The sequence below is a fragment of the Oncorhynchus tshawytscha genome, linkage group LG16 (genome assembly GCF_018296145.1).
Source record: "Oncorhynchus tshawytscha isolate Ot180627B linkage group LG16, Otsh_v2.0, whole genome shotgun sequence".
Lineage (NCBI taxonomy): Eukaryota > Metazoa > Chordata > Actinopteri > Salmoniformes > Salmonidae > Oncorhynchus > Oncorhynchus tshawytscha.
This window is the reverse complement of record NC_056444.1, coordinates 51,555,301-51,578,643: the sequence shown is the minus strand read 5'-3', so window position 1 is coordinate 51,578,643 and position 23,343 is coordinate 51,555,301. Positions and strand designations below refer to the sequence as shown.

Below are 23,343 nucleotides of genomic sequence, written 5' to 3'. Positions count from 1 at the left end.
GTGGACGTTAGCTTAGCTAGTAAGCATGACGTTGACTAAGTATTCATGTGGCAGCATCTCCTCAGCAGAGCCCAGTCCCAGTCCCACCTCAGGCCCAGCCATGCTCTGTACCATCACTCATTCATATATCCTTATGTACATATTCTTTATATCCCCTTACACTGTGTATAAGACAGTAGTTTTTTTTTGGAATTGTTAGTTAGATTACTTGCTCGTTATTACTGCATTGTCGGAACTAGAAGCACAAGCATTTCGCTACACTCGCATTAACATCTGCTAACCATGTGTATGTGACAAATAAAATTTGATTTGATTTGATTTGATTTGATTTTGCCGTGTCCTGTCCTGTCCTGTCTGCCTTGTCTCCCTCCATGGCCAGCAAGTGCAGCACAGCAGTATCAGGCTGTGGCTGTGTGAGTGACTGGAGTGTAGGATACTGTGGGGCCAGGGCTAGAGTCAGAGCCGGAGGGAGCTTTATCTGATCTCATTTCCCTCCAGCAAAAAGCAAAAACCCAATCCCCACAGGGAAGGCAGAAGGCAGGGAATCAGACTGCTCACAGGGTGCAGCAGGCAGTAGCAGCGCTGTGAGGGAGAGGACAGGGAAGGGTGGGTTCGGGAGGGCAGGGGATATATGCAGACTAGAGCTCCTTAAAAGAGACAAACAGGAAAAGGGAAGAGAGAAAAGAAGATAGGATAAACCACTACATGTAGTGAGCATTGTTCTGCTCTGCATGTTATTGGGGAAAGCAAAAATAATTGGTCTGTTAGTTACAAAATTGTATAGATGAAAGGATTCCTAACACTAATATTCTAACTGATGTGCTGTCCTATTCTAAGTGATGGGCTGTTATCTTCTAACTTATGCGCTGTTCTATTCTAACTGATGCGCTGTTCTATTCTAACTGATGCGCTGTTCTTTTCTAACTAATTCGCTGTTCTTTTCTAACTGATGCGCTGTTCTATTCTAACTGATGCGCTGTTCTATTCTATCTGATGCACTGTCCTATTCTAACTGATGCACTGTTCTATTCTAACTGATGCACTGTTCTATTCTAACTGATGCACTGTTCTATTCTAACTGATGCACTGTTCTATTCTAACTGATGCACTGTTCTATTCTAACTGATGCACTGTTCTATTCTAACTGATGCACTGTTCTATTCTAACTGATGCACTGTTCTATTATAACTGATGCACTGTTCTATTCTAACTGATGCACTGTTCTATTCTAACTGATGCACTGTTCTATTCTAACTGATGCACTGTTCTATTATAACTGATGCGCTGTTCTATTCTAACTGATGCACTGTTCTATTATAACTGATGCGCTGTTCTATTCTAACTGATGCACTGTTCTATTCTAACTGATGCACTGTTCTATTATAACTGATGCGCTGTTCTATTCTAACTGATGCGCTGTTCTATTCTAACTGATGCACTGTTCTATTCTAACTGATGCACTGTTCTATTCTATCTGATGCACGGTTATATTCTAACTGATGCGAAACCATTGGTTATTCAGGGATTGAGGGAAAGCCAGTTTTCTACAGTGGAAAAATAATCCTGTAGCAAGAGCAAATTTGAATTATTATGTGGATTATAATTAATGGAAATGTTTTGTCGGGTTGATACATTTTTTGTTAGGGCAAAATAAGTCTGACATTTTAAAAAGTAAACAGCATAGTGGGTCGATTTCCGCAACAACTAAGAGCGTTGAAGTGCGAAGCTCAACTTCTCCACTGTTTTGGTGCTCTGGATACCACCACATACAGATACTGTGTGTAACTGTGCAAGAGCAAAGGCATGCATCTCGCTCATCTCAATATCTGCAGTTCTGGTCGTGGCAACATCATTTCGCTGAGGCTACCTTTAAACCTTGAATACACAACAAGTTTGCATTTCCTGCAGGAATATTTGCAGCAAACTAAAAAGTGAACAAATTAAGATCCTACTGTATGCAAAGTGTAAAAATGGCTACGAGAGCATGGTAATCTTCACCGTCGGGACTATGGAGGGTTTGTCAGCGTTGTGGCCCAGAGCTCCTCCCACCCTAATGATATTGCAACGACCCTGGGTTTATAAGTGCGGAAATCGACCCTGCCGCACGAGCATGCTTTTGCAGTACAGTCGATAGCGCGCCGGACCTCGGGCTAGAAGGTCGAGGGTTCGAGACCTGCTCCCTGCCTGTTTCATTATAATATATTATCACTTGTGAATGATGCCCAACTTAAGGCAAACAGCGTGCATGCTTTTGTTTTGTGCAACTTTTTCAAAATCATAGTCGCACACATCATGTAGCCTAACCCATAGGCCTATATGTTTTGATATGGTTTGTATCGCAACTAAAGTGGCCAAATAACTTCTTAAAATGAAGCACATTAATCCGCTCAACAATGGGTGTAGACCCTAACTGGCATACATACGCAGCGCGTGAGTTTCAAGTTTGAGGAAGATCATTATCACCATAAGAATGTACCTTCATAATAAAAGCATTACATGCATAATCGCATTTGTGGTCACTTTTGATAATGGTGTTTTCCTGCTAATGCCGTGTGCGCATTGCTGCGCTTATAATGTGAAGAAATAGCCTGACAGTTTATCAACGTTTTAAGCTAAACGTTCTCATCTGTTGCATCAGCCTCATTGCTAGTGGTTGTATTAATTTGGGATCTATCGCATCCCACAACTGTCCCAGACTATGTTTGGAATATTTATTTCTCGCACAGAATAGGTCAACTTTTGTACTATGGGGGATAGTAGATTGACATATGCTAGTGCTTTTGCTGTTCGTTAGTCCTACTCATCTTGTTGGCTGACGAAAAGTAAATGTGGACAATTCTTCCAATATCTTCAATACGCGCCTTGGAATTGGATAAGGATGCGCGGAGTTGCATCCCGGATGTATCTGTTTTCACTTGCAGGCAGTGAGAAAGACCCGATCATGTGACTGGGAGCCATGTGAGTGAGAGGTGCTTCGGGATGGAGCCGGGAAAAGGGAATTAAAATGATTATATTCAGCCCAAGGGCCGAAAGGCCACAAGAGGCATTTTTAGGGGGCATTACGGCCACACAATGGGGATGCAGCCAGGAAATTCAACGCATTATCAAGTGCTTGTCAAATTGTGAATGAGACTAATGAAGTGTGTACAGCCTGTGCAAAAAACTAAACGGAGTTCATGCATTTCAAGATACTTTTTTAAAATCATAGTCGCATCATGCAGCCTTAGAACGTATTAAAAATCAAAACAAATAACCCAACATTTGTATCAAAACTAAAGTTAAATAAATAACTCTAAATTAAGAATATAGGAGTACCTGTTTCTTTATCAACCGATCAACACAGGATAGCCGCATGTGCTCGCTCCCTCAAATTGTTTGGCGAAAACATCCTTTCTATTTTATTCAGCTATGTTCAATTGTATTCTTCATACTATACAACAATATAAATGAATGGCATGGGATTCTAAGCAAATGTTGTCTGCTAAATGAACTAGTGTAGCCCACAGCTATATGGCATGGCAGTATCAGGGCCTAACATAAGGACAACTCAGAGTATGCTATTCTGTTCATCTGAAATAGACTACATTTTCTTCATATCATGTTTCTTTAGACCTGTCTAAAATAAATAATGGATTTATTGTGATGGTGCAGGCTATTCAATTTATTTGACTTTTTAAAATGTAGATGTTCCAAAGGTCTGCATCAGTGGTTTGTAGGCTGTGTGTGGAAGCCTGGAGATGTTAAATGTGTTTATGTTAATTAACGGCCAATTGCTGTGCCGCAATTACTGTGTTATTTGCTTGACAATCACCGACTGACAACATTTCATGACCGCCACAGCCCTATCCACGTCAATAGGCAGTGTAGTAGGCTTAATCCGGCAGCTGGGTTCCTGGGTAATCTCATATCCCTCTCTTGGAAACATCTGTCTCATCTTGTAAACTCGGGAACTACTCTGCCCCCATTCCCCACTGTGGAGGGATGGGGCATACACCATCACCGGGCTATGTTAAGACTGACAAACACAAATCTAGTTCACAACAGTTCAAATCAGGAAGGCTGGTCTGAATGCTCGCTTAACGTCATCCAGTAAGCATAACATAATTCAATTGGTTTCCTATTCTACAGGCATTGTGGGAATGAATACAAACATATTATCATAGCGTCTTATTTCTTCTCCTCTTTCTTACTAGCCATGTGTGGAATGTCATTCACCTATTTAACTTATCGTCTATAAGCACAATAATGGACACTCCTCATATTTGCTGTTTAGCCTATGGGCTCACTCTTGCAATTATCACCTTCCTCTCTCTCAACCAATGGCCGTAAATCTTGGGATGTATTTATATGTCAACTTACCATCGTTCTCTCATTTGCTGTTTTTCAGCAACAGTTTTTGACAACCATCCACCTCCCCACCACTACCAGCTATAATAACCTGAAGGCCCATCATTGGAACTCCTTTTCCCCAGCGGGGGGTTTCGATGCCAGCAGCACCGCATAGGGCTACATGCCATCACACCATCTGGCTCCGAGGCCATTCCCCAAACTATTTAATAAAATGTCATATTGCATTCCGTCTTTGTCATTCATTCAGTTAAGCATGTACTCGACTGAACTGAATATTTCCATTAGTGTAGGTAGGAAGACCTAGTCACTCACTGCACCGCATCATATTGTACAGTACTATTGATCATATTGTACAGTACTATTGTAATACACTGTATTGTACTTTACTTTACTGCACTACACTGCACTCTACTCCACTGTATGTAGGTAGCAGCCTAACATGCTGACTCTAGCCATACGTAGCAAGCTTAGTTGTGTGAAACAGGCAGCTATTTCACACTAACCCAGTGAAGCAATGAAAGGGTGCTGCTTAACTGCTCTGAACCCTTCTGTTGATGTTGCTGAGCTGTCACAATACCTCGGGTCACTGGGTGCTGCTGAGGAACCACCTTTAAAATTTAGAAAGACAAACAGACACTCTGTCGTCGCAACTTATCTTATCTGAGGCGTCCAATTGGGTGTTGGGCGTGGGGTGAACCAGGAGGGTGACTGATACAGACGGGTACAAACTTCCAGATTTTTTAGATTTATGGGGCAACCTTTACGCCGGTTCTCTGAAATGCACCCTTCTACCCTCCCATAAAACAATATGAGACATGGGTGGGGAGTGATCCCAAGGTCTTAAAAATACACACACACACACACACACACACACACACACACCACACACACACACACACACCTTGTACTCAGCCATGGAATGAGACTGGGAAGAGCTTAGCAGTTAGCTAGCAGGGGGAAGAAAGCAGATGGAGGTCACTAAACCTCTCTATCCTCTATGGCAGCCAGCCAGGAGGGAGAGTCCCAACATTCTGAGGCAGCATCCAGCCAGTCACTCAAAGCTGCTACTGCCTCATTAAGACCAAGTTGGAGACACTGTTCCTGCTAAAAGTCAGGCATCTAATTGCAATTTCCCTGAGAAACACACACTGATTATAAATACGCCAACAGGAAGGCAGGCGTTCAATCACAGCTGGTGTTCATTCCTGTAAACAAAACAAATTGTTACCCGTCTCTCTCCCTGCGAGTGAGCTTTTGCTTGTAATAATTAATTTACTTGCCTTATTATTTTTTGTGTGTGTCGTGGAGGGGGGTACAGTTAATAATTAACAGGCTTCTGGCCCTATCTCAGTGGAAAGCATCCTTCCCCTGCACAAATGAGGACACAACTAGTGGTAGACATCCTCCCACACCACACGCCAGCACGTATGCTAGCGTGCATACATTTTGGGTAGTTGGCATCTCACCGAAGCATGTGGAATTGGGGGTAGGTGGGGGTATATTTTAGCTGGACAAAAGAGCAGCCTAGTCCTCCTATCCTGTTCCTTCCCCATAGTTCATCTGAAGACGCCTTTAGATTTTATCTTCACTCTGCAGCATCTCTCGTGCTCGTGCGGTTGCTCGAGCCCCAAATCCCAGAGATGAACTTGGCAAACACACTCATAATCAAATAGAACACACTGTGAAATATCATATGTTAACGGCGCTGAATATTTTAGAATATTTCCATTTGGTTATCACGCGATTATCGCCACGATTTGTATCACCTCCCCTTGTATGCGTGTGGCAGTTGTAGAAATACTGGTTTCGTACCAAATTGCACCCTATTCCCTATATAATGCAGTACTGTTGACCAGAGCCCAAATGGCACCCTAATGACCCTGGTCAAAAGTTGTGCACTGTATAGGGAATAGGGTGCCTTTTGGAATGCAACCACTTTTCTTCTCAATAGAGGCAGGTTTATAAAGATGGCCTCCTAGCTTGCGTCTTAAACTCAGCACTACGGTCAGGGACAGACAGTACTCAAGGAATCCCTGGCTTGGAGAAACCACGTAAATGGACCTGACACGGCTGACACTAATGAGGCTTCTCATGGCGCTGTCACTCAAACACACTGACGTTTCCAATGGGTCGGCCATCTTTAATCCCAATTGTGCCTTTAGCCTAACACTTTGTTTTCCTCTGTTATTGAAGGCCAGCTGTGGCAGTTTTTTTCCCTATGGGTTATATTTTCAAAAAAGATCAATACACTTGAGTTCAAATCCCTGTTCATTACACATAACATTAAGCCATTACCTTGAAAACCTCATCAATCAATCAAAATGCGCTAATTTGTCCAAGGAATTTCTCTGGTTGGCACAGTACTGTACATATGTTATCATGTAATTTTCTCAGTGATAACTGTTGTTCTGTTACACTATCCGATACTGATGTAAGGAGTCTGTGGTGCTTATAACAAGTATTGGCTAGGTCTTATTCGGTATTGTCCAATTAAGAGTGTTTTGGAGCAGCGGGGGTTCATTACCTAACAACACTACTCATATTCCAGCTGTCCATACATACATCTATACATCAAGTATATTTTGCCACCGGGCCACCTCAGTTCATTACGCTGACTATTAGATAATCCAGCATTGCTATTCTCATCTATGTGTTTTGTTGGAACAGTTGACCTCGATCGCTTAGCTCTGGGGGGAAGAGGATCAAAATCCTCCTGTCATTTTCAACTGGCCTACTTTCCATGACTTCAAACACATTAGGTTATCATGTGTGCCACTGGCCTAGAGGCTGCAGCATTGTAGTGGTAATGGTAGTGGTAGTACTCTGCTCTGCTCTCTCTCTGCCTCTAGTCCAGGCGGTGAAGCAGGGACGTAAACACTGTACGGTCATGAGAAATGAAGGGAAATGACTCAGCCAGTCTGATGGTTCCTAAAGCCTACAGCCAGTTTAGCCTCGTATTATGTGTGCGTGTGTGTGTGTGTGTGTGTGTGTGTGTGTGTGTGTGTGTGTGTGTGTTCAAAGCTAGCCCTAGTACTACACACAAGACATGGACCATGTAGTCCTGGTTCTCTGTCCTCATATAGCATAGTGTTTCCCACCACAATCCCTATATGGTATAGTGCTGTACTTCAGTGTGGGAAATCACAGTAGCTAGCTAAACAAGTACAGTAGTGCTCTGTTATTTTAGTGCGCCGTCTACAAGCAGGCAACACACACAGAAACAAACTAACTTCCTAAATCACTTGTAATGGACATTCTTGGTTCTGCAGCAGCAGGAACCATGGGAGTACTTGGAGGAGAAAAGCATTTTACTAAGAATGATCCCTGGTGAGGGACGGAGTGCCTAGTGCCTAAGGTACTACAGAGTAGTATATATTGTTGTCACAGACACTCGCCCAATGACCCTTCCAGTCACATCTCCAGTAAAAGCGCCTCGAGTGGCCAGTCCACAGCTCAGCAAGTTGCCTGAGGATCTTCTCAGGCTCGGGAAGTCAGTGCATCAGGAGCCCCTCTTGGTTCCCTTTGGAGCCCCAGTGAAAGCATAGCCACGCTTAACCACAGGGCCTGAGAACCTCTTGGGGCCCTCTTGGAACAAGGCACAGCCCTCCAAGTCAAAATGTGACCCCCCCACCCCCCCCACAACAAACCATTTCTGTATAGACGTTTCGACTTTGCATATAAGAATAGCCAAAATGATTTAGACAATATTTGTCTGCTAAAGAGCGAAGGAGAGAGCACGGCTGGCAGTGTTCTCCGCTGTTAACTATTTGATTTATTAGCTTATTTTCAGCGGTGCATCCCATCCGCCGGGTGCGATGCTGCTCCCAGGGCCCATCTGCTGCTGCTTGCCACGAGCGGACATGTAATGATGGCTCTCTCCGGGAAGATTACCTCTGCACTTTTACCTGGCAGCTGCAGCTGCAGCAGGCAGCGCTTCGTCACCCACGACAGCCAAGCATCTCTACAGCCCACTGAAAAATGGAGCCATGGAAAGGCATTAAGGTGCATAGTAAAACACACTCGTACTCGTATTAAGGGGGAAAATGTTTCTCTGCTCAGTACCACTCATACTTGGATGCTACAGAGTGTGTATTAGAATTGGTCGACCCTTTGTCATGACTCTACACAGAGTTCAAGGGTAACACCATTCAGGTGGTGGTAGTGGCTTTTACCCATCTCCTGAGGCCTTCTCTAGCTGGCCTAGAGGACCTGACCAGGCTCCCTGCCCCTCTTTCCCCAGCTCTATCCATAACATCCAACCCCCTCCGTTCACACCCTTCCTCCCTGGTGTGGGAATAGTAGCCCTTCCCCCACACCGGAAGCAGAGAGAGAGAGCGGGGCAGCAGGGTGAGGCTCGCTTGATCTAAATGTATTCTAACATCTTCTCTCGCCTCACCCTGGCCTTCCACTCCACTCACATCACAGTCCAAAAAGCCTGCTCTCTCCCAGCCTAACTTACACATTGACTGACTGTGTGAGTGTGAGTGTGGGAAGTGACATTGGAAATGCTCCCCGTTTCCCCCACAAACCATACCAATGAGGAATTTCATTTCAATCAAAGAGAGAGAGGAGAGAGGAGAAGGGAGATCAGAGGAGAGAGAGAGAAAGCAGCAGTAGTAGCTCTTTCTTACCGTCCTCCTCCTTAATGTGAGAGTTCTGAGGGCTGTGCATTCTCTCTCCGTGGTTCCGGGGACTCAGGTTGGAAGCAGGGCCGTGATCAGCTGATATCCATGTGGGGTCGGTCATATCAAAGTCCTCACTGCTCACTGAACTCTCATCCTGTCGGAGAAAGACAGGGAGGGAGAGAGAGGGAGAGAGAGAAATAGAGAGAGAGTCAGTCATGTCATTCCGTGGACAGCTTAGACAGGTGGAAGAGGAAGAAAATAAAGAGAAGGGAAGATATCAGACGTATGACTGACCAGATCTCAGACATCAGAGAGGTTGCCAAAAGAGGAAGAGGGAGGCTACCTTGTTTGTGACAGCAGGGAGACCTAAATGGGGATTACATTTTGCAGTTAGACACTTGGTGCGTGTCTGGACTACAAAGTGTTAGGCCTATTTGGTATAAATAAAAATGACATAACTGGCAACAATTCACTATGATGAAAGTGTGCGAAAATGGAAGAAACTCAAAGGCAGCCTGTCATTGCACATTTTCAATATAGCAAAGTGATATCCCACTGGGCACACACTGGTTGAATAAATGCGGTTTTCACCTAATTTCAATGAAATGATGTTGAACCAACGTGAAATAGATGTTGAATTGAGGTATGTGCCCAGTGGGATGCATCAGTCATTTCAATATCTCTCCCTTTTTAGTCACCACATTGAGCAAGGAGCTGCAGAGCATCACTGGGCCTACAAAACCGCATGTGAAATGTGATTTGTCAAATGTCTCAAATTTGTGAAGTACCTGGGACTACAGACGAAACACATTAAGAACTTGATTTACCAGTAACCTTTATCAGCAGACCCATAGCAGGCATAAGAAGCATTCTAGAAGAGTCTAGAAGCATTAAGAGTCTTTAAGCATTAGCAGATCAGCTGAGGCACAATGACCCTGCCTGACCAAACCCAGGCCCAGAACCAACCATCCTAATGACCCCATAAGGATTGAGGCACCTGTCTTCATTTTCATTTCCGAGCTGATTCTACATTCATTCAACATTCATTCCACATGTGTTTGTTTGACTTGTGTCCAACTTTTTGGTCCACCAGCCACTGTGGCAGGTACAATAGATTTTTTAATTTTTTTTTTTTTTTTATCTACCCGCCACTCAGTTTTTTTTTTTTGCCAGAAAAAATATTTTGGTATTTTAATATTAGTAAGAAGTAATGTGGTATGTTGCTCAATTTCATTTCATTTTTGTGACCTGAGTCTTTTAACCAAAATATCAGCAACAAAATGTTCAGCTTGCCCCTTTAAGGGTGGGAGGTTACCGTGGTAACATGGCCACTCGAGTCCTGTTAAGGTGTGTGTGTGTGTGTGTGTGTGTGTGTGTGTGTGTGTGTGTGTGTGTGTGTGTGTGTGTGTGTGTGTGTGTGAAATATGAGTTCTGACTAGGTTAGGGTATCTCTTCACTTTCAGTCGAAGCAGCAGGCTCAAACTAACGTGGAAAAACAACCAAGCTTATGAACAAAACAATTTAAATAGCCAAGAAACACAAGGACAAAGTCTGACTTTGTAGACTTTCGAGTAAATTAGACCAACTTTTAGGCCTGTGCGCAGCGCCTCCAAAAATGAATCAATATCAGCACTTAACTTCATTGCACACAGCTCTCCTTCCAGGCAGTGTTGCTGCGCAAGGTTGGATATGGTATAGGATTCGTATTTCCTTGTGCAATTAGCAGCTATGAAATAAAACATCAGAAATACTTTGAAAACAGCTACTGCAGCATTTTTCTAACCCTACCATGTGCTCATACTTGACTTACTTGACTATTTTTATTAGCAAATGTAATGCTTGCACTGTAGAGCCCTGCAAATTGACCACCCACCAACGTGGCTGGTGAAATAGACATTATTACCCGCTAATACATAAATCTACCTGCATTTGGGTGTTCATTTTATGCCTGCTTGTGTCAGTGTGGCTCCGCCGGCTGCAGCAAAGAGCGAGGAGGATCTGAGAGCCGCCACTCCCAGTAATGAGGTCCAGAGTGCTGCAGCAAGCTAGCTGCCTTTCAGGCAACACAACAGCTAGACTGACAAGACACAGCCTTTAGCTCAAACCTCAGACCCATCCATTGCACTGCTCTTTATCACTTGCTAACCCCCTTGGTTCCACACACTTATGAGCGCACACATGCACTTAGCCTACAGCAGGATAGTCAGGGGGCCAGAACATAATTACAAATCATTTGTAGACTGCAAATGGATGGCAATTACCTCAAACAGATATAACATTTGACTAAAACATCATTTCTAACCTTGTTTACATTTTTCGCTCAGAAAACTTGTGTGTGGGGGGGGCAAATAAAACCACCCACGGGTTGCCAGTTGGGGAACCCTGGATTACAGTCACCCTGGCTTACACACACACAACATGCACACGTCATAGGACTATATCACACATACACACCCGCACACACAGGCCATTTAGCCTACTACCACTTCTAGCCTAATCAGATACTTTTTTTTCTGATTGAGCAACGTTAGGGGAAAGGACTAAAGGTGAAACAGACTAAAACTAACCTGTACTGATTTTGGAAGAAGGGCAGTGATGACAGTTTTTTCATACACAGTTTGGACCACCGCTGGTTTTGAGCCTCCACCCCGCCCCCGCATACATAGCCCACAGAACCTGCCAGTCACCATCTGTCCCCATGCTGGCTGCCCAGCACGCACTCCAATGGCGAACGTGCATAAAGATGGCAGAATTCAGATATGACATCATTGTTTTAGCACTATCTAGAGTTTTTAAAACTACGGAGCGCGACATGGTTCTATATGTCAATAAATCAACACAATCTACTTTTTCTTTTTTTCAAAATTGCAGCCGTCTTGAATCCTACATTTGGGATCAAATATACTGTGCTAATGCCCATACCAAACAAAATAGTAACGAAGAGCAATGTACAACACGCCGAAACGGAATTTGTGATTAGTGCATGGTTGCTGCCATCTTTATGCACCTCCGTTATTGGTTAACTTGCTTCACTTGCAAATTGACCTATTGACCTATTGATCCGTTGCTGTGCACAGAGAGATACAGGCTACCTAACTAACTGGTCCACTGTTAAGTCAACTCAAGTGCAGCCCTACAACATGGCACAGTTGAAGGCATCAAGACAAAGGACAGGATCTAAGTACAGAACCGGTGGCCCATATGAAGAAACTGTAGAAGAAGACTGTCATTAGATTGTGACTGCTGTCACACTGGACCTAAAGAACAAATGTCCTTAGGCAATGGAGAGGCGATAGAGGGGTCACTGGGTCATCATTCACTGAGAGTGGGAGGGGTCAGGGGCAGTATGTCCTATTGAGGTCAAGCAGATCAGAGGAGTACATAATCAGCATTCTGATGCTGCCAGCTGGATTCTCAGCTACCTATAGCACTCACTCACACTGGAGGCTGCAAGTATTTGTTAGCTGACATCATCACGGTCTCACTATAGGCTTATGTCTTCTTCTTCCACAGTTACAAAGAGTTAGGTTTACACACACGTCTGAGCTCAACAGGCTTACAAGCACATAAAGCTAGGCTTCGTTGTGGATTAACTGGTTGGCAGTCAGTACAGGCCTTGACGAGAAAATAGACTTGAAGATCTAAGTATAACATCTATAACACATTGGCCAATATCGTTAGCACATGAATTAACTTAAAGTGAGGGATCCTAAACGACCTTCATTTAATCTGAGTCTTAACTTCATTTTTAATTACAATCATATAAAACCACACAAACTGGTCCGTCATTGTGTGTCGGTCGGGGAGAGAATCCAGTGCATAACAACGGTTTATTTTCTATCTACCTACAGTATTACTCCATCTGTCTGCATTCATTTTATCCCCACGGCTCAATCCTGGCTGCTGCCCTTCCTTTTATTCGTGTAGATTTTTTTTATTATCAATGATCCCTCGCTAACGCTCTCATCTCATCTACATGCAGATGAGAGAAGAGATATCCCTCCCTGATAAATCACAGCCCGGGTGTGATCTCTTTGGGCTTGAATGAAATACAACAGCACCACTCCCTTCCCTGCACAACATCAAAAAGCCTATGTTTAAAGATCTAAGCCTAGGCTAATTAAGATCCAACCTAACACTTCACATTGTGTGAATGAGTGACTCGGTTTAACCAGCTTCGTAAATGACTGGGGCGTTGAGATGGAGATCCATCTTACTTGGCTCCAAGCACATTCTGTTTCAATCCATCAATCAATCAATCAATAAACCTGATTTATTTTATAAAGCCTGTTTGACATCAGCAGTTGTCGCAAAGCTGAAGGAGCTGAATGAACTACAAAATCATGTAGGCTACCATTGGTCGTGGTGCTCTCTGAATTTCTTCTAAATCATGTTACAGTTTGCCACTGCCTCCACCGAAGGGCCTAGCAAAATGAGTCTGTTTAAATGACAGTGCAAGGAGATAGGAGAAAAAAATGTATTTAAAAAAAAAATGATTAACTGGGAGTGCTTCCATTTCTATATTTAACACGGTGGAAGAGTAAAAAGCTTCCAATGTGCATTCTTCCATATCACAGGCAAGTGGACTGCGGAGATGAAGTTGTGTCAAGCACAGCAGAATGGAGGAGGGCCAGCTCTATGAAAACACTGTTTTGATATGGCATCTTGCTAAGCTCGACATTAAATATGGGACTGTAATGCAGTAAGTTCAATGATTGATGTGCCGTCAAACAAAAGTCGTAGGCTATGCTTTGCATACTGTCACTCTACCTAAGGAAAGTCATTCACACAAAGAAACATATTCTAAAGCACAGGCTTGTCTGTACCAAGGTTTTAAATTCCATCCCATTTATTTCTAATTCAACAGTAGAAAGCAGTATGTATTTACCAAGACAATTAGTCCTAGCCCCACCACACTCCAATGTAAAGAAAGTAGACGACGCAAAATTCCCCCATTTGAAGTGCTTTTATCACAGAGACCGGAACTGAGAAAGTAGTTTTCAAGCTAATGCAGTTAGCAAGCAGACCTGTCTGCTCTGCTCTCATATCCAGCCAGCTCTCTAGACTCTGTCTATTGTTCTCTTTGTTAAAGTGTGGAGCAGGCAGGTGAGCAACAGACCCTCCCTGATGAAATTGGCATTCTTCCACCTGCCCCCTCCCTATCCTGCACTTTTCCTACACCTCCTCCTCCTCTCCTCTTCTCCTCCAATCACATGGATGCATGCTGCATGGATGCTGGTATTTCAACAGGAGCAGTAGCAGCAATGCATTCTCTCTATAAATAGGGAGGAAGGGAGAGCATGTTTATTGGCTGCCATGGAAACTGATCAGGAACAGTAGCCTTGGAAATGAAGTTGATTCTGAACAATTCTTGTTCTGAGCAATTTGAAGAGGAGAGAAATTACGCACAGTACGACTGCTGGAGATGAAGGCTAAAATACAAGGAGGATTCAGACTCCAGGCAATGTAATGCAGATATGTTCAGCAGGATAAATCCCAGTTCAACCAACTGATGTGATTGACCAAATTAGAGAGGCCTGGGGCCATGTGACAAGACTGAATCAGACATAACAGGCTTCCGTGCAAATTGTGGTGTTTTCTTTCTAACATCTCCTAATGAACATGGAGCTACACATTCATGTCAACAGCAATAAATTCAATAAAGTTCCAAAATAAAAATATATTTTTAACTAGGGCTGGTACAATTACCGTATTTTTTAAAACTTTTTTTAATTTCACCTTTATTTAACCAGGTAGGCTAGTTGAGAACAAGTTCTCATTTACAACTGCGACCTGGCCAAGATAAAGCATAGCAGTGTGAACAGACAGCAACACAGAGTTACACATGGAGTAAACAATAAACAAGTCAATAACACAGTAGGAAAAAAATAACACATCCTAGATCTGAATTAATGACATTTTCTTATTAAATAATTTTTTCTTTACATAGTTGAATGTGCTGACAACAAAATCACACAAAAATGATCAATGGAAATCAAATTTATCAACCCATGGAGGTCTGGATTTGGAGTCACACTCAAAATTAAAGTGGAAAACCACACTACAGGCTGATCCAACTTTGATGTAATGTCCTTAAAACAAGTCAAAATGAGGCTTAGTAGTGTGTGTGGCCTCCACGTGCCTGTATGACCTCCCTACAACGCCTGGGCATGCTCCTGATGAGGTGGTGGATGGTCTCCTGAGGGATCTCCTCCCAGACCTGGACTAAAGCATCTGCCAACTCCTGGACAGTCTGTGGTGCAACGTGGCGTTGGTGGATGGAGCGAGACATGATGCCCCAGATGTGCTCAATTGGATTCAGGTCTGGGGAACGGGCGGGCCAGTCCATAGCATCAACGCCTTCCTCTTGCAGGAACTGCTGACACACTCCAGCCACATTAGGTTTAGCATTGTCTTGCATTAGGAGGAACCCAGGGCCAACCGCACCAGCATATGGTCTCACAAGGGGTCTGAGGATCTCATCTCGGTACCTAATGGCAGTCAGGCTACCTCTGGCGAGCACATGGAGGGCTGTGCGGCCCCCCCCAAAGAAATGCCACCCCACACCATGACTGACCCACCGCCAAACTGGTCATGCTGGAGGATGTTGCAGGCAGCAGAACGTTCTCCACGGCGTCTCCAGACTCTGTCACGTCCGTCATGTGCTCAGTGTGAACCTGCTTTCATCTGTGAGGAGCACAGGGCACCAGTGGCGAATTTGCCAATCTTGGTGTTCTCTGGCAAATGCCAAACGTCCTGCACGGTGTTGGGCTGTAAGCACAACCCCCACCTGTGGACATCGGGCCCTCATACCACTCTCATGGAGTCTGTTTCTGACCGTTTGAGCAGACACATGCAGATTTGTGGCCTGCTGGAGGTCATTTTGCAGGGCTCTGGCAGTGCTCCTCCTGCTCCTCCTTGCACAAAGGTGGAGGTAGCGGTCCTGCTGCTGGGTTGTTGCCCTCCTACGGCCTCCTCCACGTCTCCTGATGTACTGGCCTGTCTCCTGGTAGCGCCTCCATACTCTGGACACTACGCTGACAGACACAGCAAACCTTCTTGCCACAGCTCGCATTGATGTGCCATCCTGGATGAGCTGCACTACCTGAGCCACTTGTGTGGGTTGTAGACTCCGTCTCATGCTACCACTAGAGTGAAAGCACCGCCAGCATTCAAAAGTGACCAAAACATCAGCCAGGAAGCATAGGAACTGAGAAGTGGTCTGTGGTCCCCACCTGCAGAACCACTCCTTTATTGGGGGTGTCTTGCTAATTGCCTATAATTTCCACCTGTTGTCTATTCCATTTGCACAACAGCATGTGAAATGTATTGTCAATCAGTGTTGCTTCCTAAGTGGACAGTTTGAGTTCACAGAAGTGTGATTGACTTGGAGTTACATTGTGTTATTTAAGTGTTCCCTTAATTTTTCTGAGCAGTGTACATTGTGTGCAAAAGGCATGAGGATGTAGGCGAATAATTACAATTTAGCAGATTAACACTGGAGTGATAAATGATCAGATGGTCATGTGCAGGTAGAGATAGTGGTGTGCAAAAGAGCAGAAAAGTAAATAAATAAAAACAGTATGGGGATGAGGTAGGTAAATTGGGTGGGCTATTTACCGATGGACTATGTACAGCTGCAGCGTTCGTTAGCTGCTCAGATAGTATAATCGTGTAAACGACGGTTATGGATCAAGACCGTCATGTAAATAAAATAACTGTCATAACCATCAACGAACAGCTGACTGAAGACAGGACAGCGGGGCATTTGTGCGGTTGAGTCCGTTTCTGCGGTAACATGGACTCTTAACGTGATGGAACTTGGTTGCTCCTTGCTGGAATGTAGAATCTTTATTCAAATTATGTTAACTGATGTGGCTCATGCAATGAAATGTATATTTTGTAATGTCAGTTGAGTTGAATCAACAAATCACAACACATATTGATGGGTACACTTCCTGCTTTTACTCCCTGCTTTGCTCCTATGGGTACACTCCATCCATTATACTATAATTGACTTGAATGGGGACACCCATTTTATTTCTATGGTGGCACATGCGGTCAGGAGCGGAGGAGGGGAGAAAATGAGCAGTGACCACCCTCATTTGGCTGGCCAATACAATCACCCCAAATTCTAGAACCGTCACGGACCTATTTTTAACAAAAGAGAGAATGTTAGCTAACTTAACAGGCAACCCCCTTTTCTTAGAAATCAATGAGGACGTTGGGGGAGCAGCAGGAAGAGTGTATCATTTCTGAACAGAGGTGAGGATATTGATAAGTGTGTGGCGTTTGTTGGCTGGGGTGTAATGTAAATCCACACACACACACACACACACACACACACACACACACACACACACACACACACACACACACACACCTCGCAGTCCCAGGCAGACCTGGGAGGATTAACAAAGTGCAGACTACAAGCCTCCACTGCAGAGTATTGATCGCACGGAAAACCAGCCGCGGGGAGAGGAAAATACCACCACTGACACATGAACACACATGCACACACTCAAAAACGCACACACCCATTCACTACACACAGATAGCAGACGTTTGTATGCACCTACAGTGTAACAGGGGCAGAAAGACAAAAATGATGCAAACTGAAGATAGCTAAAAAGTGGATGAGGATTGGAATAGCCAAGGTAATGGACACACAGACAGATGAATATCAATGTCTGTTGCACGATATTAAACCACTAGGCCTGTCCGCCAAAGGGCAAATAAAAAGTATTCTATTACTATGAAGACAGGATGGACAATAATCAGTGATTCCAAAGGACCTTAATTGATCAGCCACCAAGCCTGGTGAGAAGCTATTTCTGTGGCTGTTGAGTTCAGCTGTCACACAGCTAACAGAGCAGGGCTGGTAGTCACACTGTGAGATTGGGCTGGGGCTGAGGAGGGGGGAAACTGCTTCTGAAACTATATCTCTGCAGTCAATTACACTGCCACTGCATGTTACTCTATCCAGTGCTGTCTGACAACAGAGAACGTGAGGGGTAAAAAAAAAAGGCAACAGACTACAGGGCGTCGGAACGATCCGCGACTTGTGTTTCAGAATCTCAGCGGAATCTGACGTTGGAACGGTGTCCCGTAATTTCTGACCGCAAAGGCCATAGACAGAGAGGATGCTCCTCTAGTTGCACAATGTACAGCCAGCGACAGAAAGACAAAAAGACAGACAGATACATGGGTATATGAAGCAGATTGCAAGAAACAAGATGCAAGCAAGAAACAAGATGACCAAGAGGAAAGCAAATCCATAAATGTCATGCCTCCGAGCCTATTAATTACAGTACATTGCTGATATGGTGCCCGAGCCCCTGATGCTAAATAGAGAAGGGAAACCATGTTTCTGGTGAATGAAACCATGTTTCTGGTGATAGGCTTATACCCAGAAACCTGTTTTTTTGGGGGTCCCTAACTCAGGCCTACATGAAGTACATCATGTGCTATAACAAGACAAAGATACTACAAAATATACGAGAAACGTTTACTAATGGTGAGCTCTCCAATTAGTATCTGCCCGAACCAGTGGCGTGTATGAATGGATGCCACAGGAAGTCAGGGTTCACCTAAAACTGTACCATATAAACATAAAAAATAATCTGTCTGTGTTTTATCATTTTCCGTCAATTCGCAAGAGGCTGAATGTATCTCACCGGAGAAAGCATCCGAGCGAGCGAAACAGCGTTGTGTAGGCCGTCTATCTGATGCTGTCTGGTCCAAAAGAGTATGACATGGTTTCCGCCCGTAGCATTGAATGCAAGGGAAGCCAGCGAGCATTTGGTCTCCCTTGATAAAAAATAAAAATATAATAATAGCCCATCAGCATTGAGCTAAACTGAGTTAGCTCAACTGTGAATGGTCCTTGCGTAACAAAAGAAAAGTGCCAAGGGTAGCCAGATTTGGCTTCATTCCAATCACATCGCATCGAAAGAAAACTCATGCATCCCGTTGTGTTGTTGACCTCCGGTGGCCTTTCCTAAATTAACCATGGATGGAGATAGGAACTTAGGGGCTAGTTGTCCATCTCCTCTCTGCTTTGCTGTAGCTCCACATGACTGTTCATGTCTGGTTATAAGCTACGAGGAGCTCACTACAGAGCTAATTTAGTTCTCTGAGACACCAGACCGTACTCCTGATGAAATGCCAACCAAAAATTCTATCCCCATCAAGAGACTGAGCTTGTGTGCAGGGGACTTCCTGAATCATAGTGAACACAACCTGTAACCTTGTGCTTGGTCAGGCTCCCTCTAGCTAGCTCAAAGCATTGGTGTACCCAATAGGGCTTTGATGGTCAGGGAATTTTGAATGACGGTAATTGGCCAGCCAAAGACCGCAGTCTCCATCATAATCGTTGGAATAGCATTTTTTGACTGACATTTTCTCCTTTCCTCCGCTCCTGACCGCATGTGCTGCCATAGAAATAGAATGAATAGGATGGGCGTCCCCATTGAAGTCAATGAAGACGTAATTGGTGGACTGGCGACCATTGCGAGTGTACATATAGGAGCAAAGCAGGAAGTAAAAGCAGGAAGTGTACCCATCAATATGCGCTGTGATTTGTTGATTCAACTCAACTGACATTACAAAAAATACATTCCATTGCATGAGCAACATCAGTTAACATCATTTGAATGAACATTCCACATTTCCATGGAAATTATTGCATCACAATACCAGGCAGCCATTGTGAGTGCACCCATGAGTTTACCGGTAATTGCCAGGGTTAGAGATCCAAGTCCATTCTATTCATTATTTGCTACAACACCTTGCTTGTTTCAGCAAGGGGTAACAAAGATGTATCATGTTGTTAAAGGCATCCTCTGGAACTTTGGCGACTACTAATTATTTTTGAAACCTCCCACTTTGGGCTGGATGTGTCACTGTGTAGTTCATACATGCATAATCTATGAGCAGAATTACTGTGTTTTTTGGCACCTGTGCTGTGCCATTTTCCCTACATTTTCCCCCACGTGGGCCAGCCCTTGGCAATTTGAGTTCTAGCCAATGAGCTTCAGCCCCTCGCCATTTGAGTGACAGCTAGCAAGATGCACACACAGCAAAGCGAGAGAGCAATGACGTGATGCACATATCGGCACATACGTGACGTAGCACACAATTTTCGGGGACCCCTTTTGGCTCAGTAGCACTACTTTCAGAAATACTGGCTAAAAAGTATACAAAAGTACAGAAGAAATGGACTCAACTGCATAAATGCCCGGCTACCCCGTCTTCAGTCAGGTGTTGGTTCGCCCAAAAATATAAATAAATAATACAAAGGTTATTTTTATGACGGTCTTCATCCATAACTGTCGGTTACACCAGTGGTTCCCAAACTTTTTTAAAGGAACTCAGTCTGGCTTTCAACTCTTGAAAGTTGTAATAAGATGCAATTTTGAAATTGGGTAGTGCATCATCAGATTTCCAGATAAATTAGCCCATATCAGCAAAAAGAATGTAGCTAGGTTTTTTTTAGCCCATAGATTTTGTTGAGTCAATCAAATATCACATAACACATTAGGCATTGTAAAATGTATAGAATTGCAAGAAAATGTGCTTTAAAACGGCAACATTTTCTCTGCACCCTATGACAAAATGTGTAGAATTGCAGGAAATTGGGGCGGGACGTTTCTCAAAGCTGGAAGGGGGACCTGCGTGAAAAAGTTTGGGAACCCCGGGGATACAAGGTTATACAGTAATAGTGCCAGCCCTAGTACTGTGACAAAAGCCAATTTGGTCCCTGTTCCCTGACTTCAGATTGGCAGATCCTTCAGTTAACCATGTCTGAACAACAAAAAACAGAGGCAAAAGTCTTTGCTATTAATATGGTGCTAAACATAACTGACAGACAAGACAGCCACAGGGAGACACAAGTCTTTTCAATAACCCACAATGAGAAACAAATATCCAAGTCCTAGAGATTTCCCACACGGAGCTAGTTTGTCATTCTGTAAGTGTTCCGGTTGAAGGAGTTAAAAGCAACACATCACAACACAAAACGTCAACAGTTCCTCTTGATGAGCACCGTCTGACTAGCTGACAGTCCCCACAACAAGGCTTCAGCTCTACCTCGGAGAAGCCAACTGGCTTCATTTGATGCTGATAGGAACAGACGGCCGATGTAGTGAATTCAGATATGTTTCTCAGTCTGACAATCACGGTCATACATATTTATACGTTGCCTTCTCAAATACATGAATGCGCGACTTCATTACAGTGGAGGAAATCCCCTGATCTCCTTCCACAAACCAAGGTTTACTGAATGTGATGGGTTCGGTTGTGGTGGGTGCTTTCAGGAACCTGACATCCTCTCAAACACAGGGATATGAACACACTCTTCCACAAAGGAAAGGGTGACAACTACTCTTCTCTCTCAGCGAGTACTCTCTGAATTAGTTTAAGTGCCTTAGTTACCAGTCAACATTGTCAACAGTAAATCAAGATTTAAAAAAATTAAAAAGAACATGCTTAAACCAACATGACATTACCATGCCATGGCATGATTACCCTGGTAGCCTATTCAAGGGGTTCTCAAAGTATTTTTTATTTTAAAAAAAGTTTTTTAATGAATATTACTAACAGCAACAGAATAAGCTAATTTTGGACAAGGGATCCGTGGAATAAATTTAGAGGGTGTAATACAATACAATGTAATGTTATGAATCTACAATTTATGTTTTTAACCCTGGGCAACATCATGGGCCTGGGATGCTCACAGGGGTATTGGTATCCCCTGCAGTCCTCCACCAATTATCCATTTTTCAACTCAATACTTCTTGTATAGTTTTTTACATTTTTTTATCATAAATGCACTATAATTTAAACTTTAAAACTGCTATGTTTTCTCTCTGCCTCATGGCAAAATGTGAAGAATTGCAGGATATTAGGCTTATAAGCTGCATCAACAACAAATAATCTCTCTGCCCCATGACGAAATCTGTAGAATTGCAGGAAATTAGCTTGAAATATGCCCGTCTTTCTCTCCAATGCCTAGAGGCGGGCTCTTAAAATGTTCCTACCGAGGGCCTGCGACTTGGTTTGTCAAGCCATTGACTGCCGAAGTCATAGTGAAACTTATTGCATGCTTTTTCTAAATGTATTTTTTTTTAAATTTTTTACTTGAGTTGTGTTCTGAATTTGCTGTCACAAAAGAGTACTGCGGCACCAAAAAGGTTTGAGAACCCCTGTCCTATTCTACAGAATACATGTACACTGCAGTGCAGACCAAGGCAATGCACATTCCAATTTAATTAAGCAGTGCCCTTGGTAACCTCAGTCAATATACTAAGCCTATCTGACCACCCCTCCAGAGGACGGATCAGAGAGGGAGATGCAGCTTTAGAGATTTCACATGAGAAGTGGAGAAAAGTCACACTTTCAATGACCTCTACAACCCCATGTGCTTTATCTTTATCCACCTGTCAATAGAGAGCAATAGTAATGGCGTCTTTTTGTTGGCACTAACTACGCCATGATTCGTTGGACAAAGCCTACGGGCAAATGAATGGAGTTTTGGTAGAGAGTTTTGGTTAAACGCCGGAAATAAGGTCTGTGGTAAACACAGGCTTAGGAGATCTGACACGTTTTGTTCTATGAGATCATCTTCATCAGCTAACGTCACTTTTTGTGAATTTTGAAGCATTTATGTCCTTTAAAAAAAGCATATAAAGCACAATAAAGGTTTCATAATTCATAAAGGTAATGTTAAGTGACTGATATTATCCCATAGAATAAAATGTATAAGATCTCCTAAGCCTGTGTCAACCTCAGACCTTATTTTCTAAGTTTGTCCCAAAACCCTATTCTTTCCCCATTCATTTCCCCAAAGGAATGGCTGAACGAACCAGAGTTAACTTATTTGCAGGTTTTAGGACTACAAGCTGGTGAGCCCTATGGCAGTCTGGTTTCCAATCATTTCAATGTGAGTACTAGTTGAGGATGAGTTAACCTATTTATTTTGTAAATGATGGCTTCAACGGGGCAGGAGAACAAAGAACGGTCACTATAGTTAACAAATGCAAACAAAACCAACATGGGTGATTTTAAGCCACAAAGGCTATTTGAGCATTGTGTCCCTGTGTAGTTTTGTACAAATGATTCAGAAAACCCTGAGTCATATGTTTATCTACAGCTGTGATAAAAACCCATGTGATGAGGACCCCGATTTCTAACAAATACCTGGAGAGATTACTGTATTGTCCAACACTCCTATTCCTGTTCAATCCAGTTCAATCTACCACGGGTATGAGGATTAACCCATTTCCCTTCTGGAACCAATCCTGCGTAAAGAGGCAGGAGTATATCACTCCAGGTGAAAAGCGGACTGTGCTTGCTTCTGGTTAGGCTA

At 43.5% G+C, this 23,343-nt stretch overlaps 1 protein-coding gene across 2 annotated transcripts in view; it reads right to left on the bottom strand.

Annotated features, from left to right (window-relative positions):
• LOC112233088 (nucleolar protein 4-like) overlaps positions 1-23,343 on the bottom strand; it is a 130,080-nt gene that overhangs the window by 37,205 nt on the left and 69,532 nt on the right. For both annotated transcript variants that reach the window (XM_024400495.2, XM_024400493.2), the window contains exon 5: positions 8,982-9,129. In XM_024400495.2, coding sequence (XP_024256263.2) covers positions 8,982-9,129 — 148 coding nt within the window. The remainder of the gene's footprint in view (positions 1-8,981; positions 9,130-23,343) is intronic.